The 10,532-nt window shown below is 54.4% G+C and overlaps 1 protein-coding gene across 1 annotated transcript; it reads left to right on the forward strand.

Annotated features, from left to right (window-relative positions):
* Positions 1-204: 204 nt before the first annotated feature.
* Positions 205-10,532, forward strand: CSUI_008431 (dead deah box helicase domain-containing protein; the record flags this gene model as incomplete). Its single annotated transcript, XM_068068564.1, has 11 exons — positions 205-3,139; positions 3,563-3,925; positions 4,325-4,547; positions 5,076-5,648; positions 5,860-5,987; positions 6,710-6,811; positions 7,519-7,579; positions 7,823-7,943; positions 8,561-8,651; positions 9,618-9,682; positions 10,204-10,532. Coding segments are annotated over exons 1-11 (4,447 nt in total), but the record flags the coding sequence as incomplete, so codon positions are not given.

The raw sequence follows: 10,532 nt of genomic DNA on the forward strand, positions 1-10,532 counted from the left end.
CTCGAAGTCCTCAAACCATTTCTCCAGGTCTAGACGATCACTGGCACCTTCGTCAATTTCATCATGGGGTAGAGGCTTGATCTCCTTGAAGGCCTTCAAATTCGCCGCTGGAGCCAGTATAGCTCCGGCCGCTGGTGCTGGTGCGTCGTTCGGCGGTATGGCAGCCGTGCCGGGCTGCGACACTCCGTGAACCGGGCCCATCTCGACGAACATGGGTAGAGCTCCGGCTGGGCCTGGACCGCTGGGTAGGTCAGCGCCCGGTTGCGGGCCTCCCAGAATGTCCTCTCTCATTGACCGTCTGCCCTAATCGACCGTCTGCTCGGGCCGATCTCCAGTCACAGGGCTTGCACCAGCACCCGCGGCTGGCTGCGCTGTGAAGACAACGCCTGAAGACCGGTTCCAAACATCTCCTACTGCGTTGCACTCTCACTCCTTGTCTTTTACATAACGGCTTGGCGGGTTTCTCTGGGCCGGGTTGAAGATTATGCCATAACTGAAATGCGGAACGCTTGCCTGCAATGCATGCTTTGTGTCTCCGTCTCTTTTCATCGCCCTCCCGCGGCGTTGGTGAGTGTAGCGGGCTGGCTGATGGGGGTCGGGGTTCCTCTTCGGAGCAAGTAGGCAGCATCATCATCCCTTCAGTGTGCAGCCGTTTTCACTTTTTCATGCTGGTTGCATCTAAAGTACCCAGACCCCGGCGAGGCCTACCTGCTGCTGGGAGGACGCGGCACCGCAGCCGTCGCTTTCGATGTCGGCTCTGACTAGCCCACGCTGCTCGCTGGGAATCACGTATTGTGTCTTATTTCTTCACCCACTCTTCTTGTTGTCGCAACCACTTCAACCCGTGCAAATATGTTTCGCCGGTGCTTCGGCCCCCCCCTCGCCGTCAGGAGCGACTCGCGCCGAACTGGGGCTGTCGACACACTGTTCGCTGCGACCGGGGCCTGGGACCGCCGTTGTCGATCCCCGCCACGTTCCGGCTGGATCTGCGTTCAGTCGATCCGATCTGCGCACTGTCAGCCCCCCCAACACGGGCACACATAGGCTGGTGCTCCCCTCCGGCAGGTGTCTGACTCCTTTTCGTGAGAGAAACGGTACAGCCGTCCACAATTATAGTCATCCTGCGCAGACGGAAGAGGGGTCCGGATTCCCTGTGTCTGGCTGCTCGCTGGCGGCGTGGTTTTCGAGAGTTCCGGAACACTTCTTCTGTCACTGGGAATGCAGTAGGCGTGTATCTTGTCGTCCAAGTAGTACGGCGCTCTATCCAAGCGGATGCGCGACGGCAGCGGTGCACGCTCTGGCCTTCCTCCCTTCTCGTTCACGTAGGTCGGGATATTGTCCGGGTATCCCTCGCGCACGATGGACGGTCGATTACCCTACCACACCAACATTCTCAGTGCACATCTGTACGTCGTCCCACTCAGTCTCGCACCGCTGTCGGACCCCGCGTTCCGGCAGCACTCCCGACAACCTTCTTTCACAGCGTTCCTTTCACTTGTTGCGGAGAAGTGGACACTTCCGCCTCCTGAGGAAGGCTGGTCCCTGCAAGGTTGCGGGGCTAACTTCTCCCATCGGCTTGGGGCCAGGAAGCTCCTGTGGTCGTTCTTGTTTGGAGGCTCTCCACGTTTCACGCCTTTTTCTTTTGTGTCTTTCTTTCCTCTTTCCGGTCTTTTCCCGATCGTCTGTCTGCTTCTTTTCAACGATCTCAAGAGATGCAGCGTCGCATGAAGGATGGAGCGCACGAGTGCGATGCACTTCAACATGGGAGCCCCCCATTCTGGAACACCAGTTTCAGACGCGGGAAGCCGTGTCCGGTAGTCGAAGGACACAAAGTAAAAGTCTTGTAGCGGTCTACTCCAACGTCTTGGGAGAACGTCTCACCTCTTCTGAAAGCGCAGATCCTCCACACGTACGCAAGCCACGTGGAGCGCGAAGGGACCGCCACTTCTGCTTGCCCACACACTCCTCAAGCTGCACATCGCTACCCGAGTTGGCAGGAGCCGGCAGGCGTATCGCCCACGCACGGGTCGCAGCGTGTTCAATCGAGAGGCCCCAGAGCACAGTTCAATCCTCCCCGAGTACGGCTGTTTCAGTCTCACTTCAAGACCGGAAGGCCTCCCCAAAGGAAACAGCTAGCTTCACCCAAAAGGATGCAGGGGGGGAAACTCTGTGTGAAAGTGAACCTTCTTTACGGTCAAGTACCGTTGGTTTGGAGATTCCATTGAAAGTTAACTCGCGCCCGACTTTTACTCCGGAGCACATCAAAGGAGTCGAGTCTGCAGAAAAGTGTTACTCAGTCCCTCTCTCTTATTTTCTTACCCGGCCTCTGCGCAGCCTCCGCGGTATTTCGGAGATCCGGTCTCGGATCCTGGCTAGTCAAGCTAATGTGTCGTCGTGCTTTGATCTTCTCTTGTTTTTACCGCTGAAATATGTTGAGATTCAAAGGGGAGGCGCAAACGAACCTTGGAGTAGTAGAAATCCAAAGTGTCCGAGTGCCGAGTGCAAGGAGGCAAGAGACGGCACTCGTAGTCTAGATGCGGTCACTAGGAGCGACGGAAGCTTTGAAAAGCATTCTTCTTCACGCGAGAGAGAAGATGGGCGAAACACAAGTTTACAGGCCTCAAGTGAGATCTGTGGAACACGAGAGTCACAGGGAATCGGTCCTGCGTGTCTACGTTTGAAGACAGTGGACGGAGATTTCTCTTCGCCTCAGTTAGCTGGTGATCGTTTTCGAGAAACTGGCACGGGTCCGGGTGATTCAGTGAAGCATGCGGAGGAGCGGGCGGCAAGCGCACAGCCTGTCGGGGAAACATATGTTCGCGAGCGACAACAACAACCCTGTATAACTAACAGCCGTGGCCCCCTAGATCTTTCCGGTTCAAGTGAAATCAAATGTACAAGGCAAACGTGGGAGGAACAACAAGAGCGGCTAAGAGAGCAGCTGCGAGTATCTCTTGTGGGATACTTGAAGGAACAAGATGGCGACGAGGAGTGCCCCATGGGTCGGGGGCAGGTTGCGCGAGACAAAGTTTCTGAAGACTCTTCAGCTGGACAAGAAAGCTTCTGTAGTAGGAATACAGAGAAACGCAGAACTAGCTGGACGGGAAATGAGACCGCAATCATTGGGTGCATCGAGAAGGTGCGGTGTTTTGAGCGTTGCGTCTGATCTGCTTCTGGCTTTCTTTTTCTGACTCGGCTGCTCTGTTCCACAACGACCTGCTCAGGAGCTGCGCAAACTTAGTCATTCGCCGCTCCACTTGGAGGGGTTTGTCATCGAAAGGCGTCACACTTGGGGCTCGTTTCCGTCCAGACTAACCCGGGCAAAAGAGCCAAAGCAGACTGGAACTTGTCGCAAGCAAGGCGAGATGCCAAACGCGACCAGCAGCTGACAGCTCGAAGATGCGGTACTACTCTCTGTACACGTTACCATCTCAGATGTAGTGTATAGGGAAAGCTCTACAAATATACATTCATAAATAGCTACTCACATCTGTAGACGGACCTGTATTTCTTTGAGATCTTGACTTTTCGCAGGTGAACGCTCTTGTCTGTATGCACTCAGATAAGCCATTGCCGGCTGCGTAGCCGACGTTCGTTTCGAGGCCGGCCAATGATGATATCCACAGCTATGGTGCGCAACATGTGGTTTTCTGCGGAAGAGTCCCACAACACGTCGAGGCGCGGCGACCTTAAAGAGCCGCTGCCAGTCGATCCGAAGATGTCCGCTTCCTTCGAGAAGGGCTCTCTAACACTCCCCGTAGCTGAGCAAGGGGCGTCCGAAGGTGGAGCTAATGCAGGCGGGACGGCCAAGGAACCGTCGACAGAATCTTCATACGCCCCAAGAACAATAACAGCCACATGGGTTAACCAGTTCCTGAAACTTGTGAAGTTGAAAAAGCGTCATATCATTTGCCTTATAGGCAAGGTAAGATTGCCCTGGGTGTGTCTGCGCTTCGTCGCCCTTTGTTCTCGTTCAACGCCTCGCGTTCCGCGCGGAGCCCCGAGGGGGTGTCGCGGCGATCAAGACGGTGTGTATTCTTTTTAGTAAAGCGGGTCTTAGGGTTAGGGTTAGGCAGGCTACTAGCCAGAGTGACAGCGCGGTACAGGTTTGTCAGCACATACGAAAGAAAAGGCAGCACCTTAGACGGTTGCTGGGTTTGCCAGCATACGTATCAAGGTAAACGTGGTAGAAGATACTCACAGCGTGCATGGCAAATCATTGTTTTGCTTCCAAAACAGCCAGAAGGTACAAACGATTAAACCGATGTCGTGCTGAAAACATCTGCACAAAGGGCATCTTTCTTTTTCTCAACTTAACGTTCAGCTGGACCGTGTGAAATCTGGCCGTCTGAAGATGCAAAATCCGAAAGTGCATCTCGTCGCTGCTTCTGAAGATGCTTTTTTCAAGTCCGGCACTGTTTTGCCCGATCCGGAAAATCTTGTGACCGGCGTCACAGCTACTGCTGGCGCGGGAGCATGTGACGGGCAGGGCGGTGAGCCGCTATTCCGTCTCTGTTCGGAAGCGGCAGAAGGCGCTTCAATTGCAGGTACATCATACAAATTACAGCCAGGATGAACGCTTGATGCGTTTAGGGATTCGCGATCAAGCCCGTACAATAGTAGGAGGGCGACTCGGTTCGTGCAGCCTTTGTTGGTGGCTGACTCTTCCTGGCTCTTGGTCAGCGGCCGGTGAAAGGAGGCAGGAGATTTGCTTCACAGAGATTTAGTACTGTTTCCTCGTGGCTCGCCCGGTCTCTCGACTTCACTCCAAGCGAGAGCCCCCCGCCTTACCGCTCCTATTTCATAGTGCTGTAACGCCGCCGACCGGACTGCGCGCATTTTGCTTTTTGTATGCACGTCTCCTGTTGGCGTTGCTGCTTATTGGCGTGACCGGGTTCCCCGAAGTATCTCCAGTCGCTTCGCGTCTTCATGCGCACTCTCACGCTTGTCCGCGCTATTCCAGACAAGCAAACAGAAACGTAGGTCGCACTGTTACCCGAAATGCGGATCGGTTTTGTTTGTAAACTGAGGTGTGACTCCGAAACACTCCTTTCTTTTGCTGCTGAGCTCCGTAGACGGTCGCGAGTCGCAGGGCTTGCATGCGTCGGAATTGGAGAAGCCGGGCGAAACCCCAGAGCTGCTATCTCAGCAAGCAAGTCAAAAACATGAGAGCGCGAGACAAGAAGGTTTGGGGTCGTGGAGGCTTCCTTCGGCGTCTTCCAGCGACAGCAGGTTGAGCTTGACACATACACAGGAAGAGGCAGGAGGTCTCCCCTGCGTACACATCAGCGGTCCTAGTGAAACGCAAAAGCGCTCACAGGTGGAGCACGTCTCGACGTCAGCCGGACTTCTTCCCGAGCCTGATGCTTTATCTGGGCAGACAGGCGGTACGGGAAAACGCAGACGGGATTTTTCCCAACAGAAAGAGTTCAAAGGCGGCAGTACAAAACCAGCCCAAGAAAGACAGGCCGTTTGTACAGGAGCTGGGTTTTCCCTGCTTTCGGGGGCCCACAGCTTCGTGCCTGTATATCCTTCGGTGGCGGGGGTGCCTGCGAAGGTGATTCGCGCTGGAATCGAGACGCTTCTTTCGGAAGGAACGATTGCCGACTTAGTGCCGCAGCGTCTTCGGGAAAGGCGCGGTCTAGCAAGTGAGAGCACAATAGAGTCTGCCTCTTTGTCGAATGCCGCCTGTTATAGATCCTCGAAGACATATATGTGTACATTTTGTGGGCATTATCGAGACTGGACCTGTACACCCCTTGCTTTCGCTCCCAGTGATCTACACCGGACGGCACTTTTTGTATCACGCCTTGACGACGAAGCGGCCTGTCGTGCGTCCACGGTTCTTGATGTGCTCAGGTTTGGATGAGACGATTCGAGCACTGCATGCTCCGAAGACTACGGACGAGATCCGCCTTGCGAGAAAAGACTTGTTCTACACGTCCATGTTGTGGCTTCAGTTGGCAAGGAAGTTGAGAACTAGAGAGGTGAGCGCTCGTCTGACGTGCGTGTACTTGACTCCACAATCGCATTCGTGCGCGTGCACTCGTGCTGACACGTATACCGCGTGTGCGAACGGAAGCGGCGCTTGCAGGAAGAGGGTCGGGGCCAGTAAGAAGGCACTCGTCTCTGTGGTGCGGTTCAGAAGGACCGGGATCACGAGCTCAGCCTTGTTAGTGTGGCGCCTTCCCCTGCCGCGGGGGTCAAGGTTAAGGTTCCTATTAGCACGCTCGTCCGTGACTTCAATTCCGGAGTAGCTACATCACGCGCATATCTCTGGCATACTCTAGAATAGAACCGCGAAGCACACTAACCCCAAACTGGTACGAACCACGCACGGCTGTAGTGTAGACTGAGTGAAGGTCACTTCGGCAGTCTTGCGCGACTCTGCTCTCAACATTCAGAGGACTTCACATTTCCTCCTGAGAAGACGCTCTGGCGTCTCATTTTGCCCCTGGTTGGAGTTGCCGGTGTTAGCCGGTCCGGTGCATCTCGTGTATGCTGACTTTGCGGACAATATCGATTGATGTCTCTGGATTTGTCCTGCGCTCATGAGCGTCTTTTGGGTTCATTCGTGATTCTTTGCGGAGCAGCCGAGGGAGGCAAGACTCTGACACAAGCCCAGAATACGCTTGTGACTTGCAGGCATTAGGGGAAAAGAAAAACAGTGTTGTGTGTCCTCGGCTGTGCCCGTCTGGTGTGTCCGCAGGTGGAGGACGAGTTCCCTGGATATGCCAACAGAGGCGGAGACGAAGCACTGAAGACGTTCATAGCTTCTCTACCATTCAAGCTCACGTTATCTCAGCTCCTGGTAAGACTGATGTCTCACCAGTATTGCCGACACTGCAGTGGGTGACTACTGATGAGAAGAGAACAACGAACCAGATCGCTGACTAGCTGTGCAGCCACGTCCCGTCCGCCTGGCGCGCGTGTTCTTTCGCTGCTCATCGGTGTTGTGCCTGGTCTGTCCAGATTGATGCTTAGAATGCAGCAAGCTGATCTCGGCCTGCGTAGTTCTGAAGGAAAACTCACGGATGCGTCGTCACATTTAATGGTTGCGAGCAGTCTGAATCAGGCCCTGAGAATGGGAGTGTATATGGAGTGCGTGACTGGTGCCTATCCGTCTATTAGTTGGAATAGGTGCAGGCCTGCTTTTCCATGTCTAATCTGTTTGACTTCAGAGTAGGGTACGGCCTCACCCACTGCTGTCGACTTCATGTCGCTATCAGCATGAGCAACTCAGCACAAGGAAGTGCTCTCACTGGAGCACTGATATGCAAAGCGGGCTCACAACAGAGAGTAGGAGGGAAAAATTTCTGTGGAAACCTTCTTCTTGGTGGGGTTGGCCGTACCTTGTGTAGCTGTGCGTCCGCTGCCCCAGAGAAACTGGGTAGGGTTAGTCCTGCAAGTACCAGAAGAAGCGCTTTCGTGGAGGAAGCCAACTCTTACGTCTTTCGCGGTACAGCTAAGCCCACAGGAAGCAGGACGTTAAGGGGCTGCGTATTTTTTGGCGCTCAGGCTGTGAAGGAAATTCAGCAGGACATGGAGAGCACCAGGCCCATGCGACGCTTGCTTCAAGGTAAAGATCGGCTGAGTCTCCGAGCAGGTGTAGGCGGTCCGGCGCTGATTCCGAGGGAGCTGGTTCTGAGACGTACCATGGGCTCGCTAAACCGTGGCGCCGAAAGTATGACACGAGATCAGTGCTTCACACGGCGGCCGCTGGTTCCGTAGAGACCCGCATCGAAAAGTCATACGATCTACGCAGCTCAAATACGCCCGGAGCCGAGAACCTTTGCAGTCGGTGTCTTCTTCTTGCGTGCAGGTGACGTGGGAAGTGGTAAGACAGTGGTAGCGGCGGCGGCATTGCTGCTGGCGGCTGCCGCCGGGCAGCAAGCAGCCCTACTCGCCCCGACTGCTGCTCTTGCTCGGCAGCATCAGTACAAGTAAGTCTATTCGCTCGTAGATTCCTAGCGGATTCTTGCGCACCGTAGTCGACATTTGGTTTCATTGTTTCGAAAGCCAATGTGTGCTCGAGTCTTATCTGCATGGTAAATCCCACTAAACGGATGACCCGGCCGTCTTAGCAGGATGCATACCCCAGTCGACTACAGAACAGCAGGCGTCCAGGCGAGGTGACGTCAAGCTGGTGTCACGTTTTTTGTAGTTCGAATAGACGCTGCCTCCAAGAACGGCATTGTGGTAGCGCGACGAGGCATATCTTCCTTGCAGAAAGGTTTCTAGGGTCGAGTTTCCTTGTATTGTAAAACGCGTATTGGGAGACGAGACTCGCAGAGCCACGCGTAATAGCGTACTCCACAACGTCGCCGACGGCGTCCGCGGAAATTGCAAGAAGTGACACTGCTGCCGATGGAAGCGATCAGGTGTTGCCTTTCCGCTTGTGGGCTATTCGGTAGTTGAAGAACCCCCCCCCCAGATGCTTATCGAGTTGTTCGCTGACAGCCCGATAAATCTGCCTCTGTTTTGCGCCTTTACGCTTTTGAAGCTTTTCTTGCACGAGCGGCTTCTTGCGGTTGCGTCTTTTTTCACGTTCATGGCTCAGTCTTCAACGGTTTCTCGGCCCGTCGGGATTCCAGGTGCACCTACTCGTCAGCGACGCCCCAGACAAAGACCGGACAATCGACCTCATCAACGTAGGCTACGTGAAGAACACATTCTTGAACGGGATAGCTTCTACATTCTCCCCATACAAAGAGTGTTCTCTGGTAGCGATGAAGTTGTCCCGTACTGATAATCCTACATGAGTGCTCTGTTGAACACCGGAACTCAAGGCGCCCGACGGTGGTGAACCGTCGGCGCTCAGCTCAGGAGACAGCGTTGAAGTTGGAAGAGTCATTGGCGACTGCAGGAACAGACAATTCGTCAAGGCGCTTCGCGGGGAGAAAGCGCAGCGTCTTGCCGAAGTGTAGACGTTTCTGTCGGGGCCTGCTACCGAGGTATCGTTAACCTCGACGCCTGGCATCTGTGTGCGACAGTCAACCTCAGAGATCAGGGCACAGAAATTCGCACTGCTCCGGAAAGCGACCACGTTGTGTCAGGGTACTGGTCAGACTCTAGAGCGCAGCGACTCCATACAATCGGATAAGCCGGACAACTGAGCTCGGGGGCCGAGGGCAGCTTCGCACTGCGGGACACTGCTCGCCCGGATGTGGCGATGCTCACGCTTCGCCGCGGTCGAAGAAATCTGCTGTTCAGCATGATATGACGGACAGCGCCGCCCAGTACGCCCGGCGTGTCGCACAGCGCATTCGGAGTATGCGTCACACTGCGTCGCCGATCACGCTGAGAAACTGGGCGCTGCAGCTTTGGGCATTCTCAGCCGCAAACGCTGAAACGTTCTACGCGTCGTTGTTCCCTCGGGTTCTCTGTGTTGCGGAACTGGAGAGAATTTGGAAGGCTCAGGGAGGAGGGATTAGCAAAGAAATTCGAGGCCTAGACATTCTTTTGGTGCTGCGTGTGGTTCATTCGATTCGGCATCTAGGAGACAGAGTATGATGTGGGTCAGCCCTGCAACCTCGAGGTTCCAACATTCACAGCTGCTCCTATGACCACTGGGTATTCCTTGATCTCGGATTGTGTTGCTGGTGCGTACGTTTCAGTCAGGTAAAGCAGCAATAACCGTCGGTACGCACGCCTTGCTCCAGAGCTACGTTGAGTTCCCGAGGTAAGGATGTCTGCAGATCAACGGGGGATTGTGGACCCCTCGTTTGCTCATGCGCCGGCGGACTGTGTTCCGACGGCTCTTGGTACGTCAGCTCGACAGGAGGACAACAGTACACTGAATACGCAACACATTCGTTCACTTACTTCTCTGCGTGTCGCTTGGCCCTTCTCCCCCCCCAGTGTATCTATATCTAAACGCCGCAGGGCACTTCAGATCTATACATCGTCTTTACCGGTACGATGCAGACAGGAGATTGGAATACGTTTCTAAAGAGAAATGAACTCCGTGTTTTTCGTACGCAGCACAGCGCAAACGCTGTAATCACCTGGAGGAGCTTTTGTCAGATGGTTCACGAAAACCACGGGTCCCGCTAAGCACTAATCTGCTCGTTGGAAGAGCCGAGGTGAAGCGTGTGTGACTTCCAGTACTCTCCGGCTGTTTGCGGAGGAGGTTCTCATTCCCGTTTCACTTACGTAACACTTCGTTGTTGTTGTGACATCGTTTTCACTTTCTTTACGCAGGCTGGGGTTAGTCGTAGTGGATGAGCAGCAGAAGTTTGGAGTTAATCAGCGCTGGAAACTTTTACTACAAAAAGCCAATGCGACTTCGCGACGGCACTTAGGAGACAACGTAGACGCCCCTTTTAGAGAGAAAGAGAAGGAGGCGGAGAGGGCAAACCCTGAACTGTCTCCTGACGATTCTGGCTCAAGTCTAGGTGACGGAGAAACGGAAGAAAGAATAAGCACTATGCAGAGGGACAGCACTGGATCCGGAGACTTTTCACATCTTACAGGCGAGGTAGCAGTGAGTGTCACAAAGAGAGAGAGTGTTTTGTCCCTCTCTCCTGGCA

The sequence above is a fragment of the Cystoisospora suis genome, assembly GCF_002600585.1.
Source record: "Cystoisospora suis strain Wien I chromosome Unknown contig_4726, whole genome shotgun sequence".
Taxonomy (NCBI): Eukaryota; Apicomplexa; class Conoidasida; order Eucoccidiorida; family Sarcocystidae; genus Cystoisospora; species Cystoisospora suis.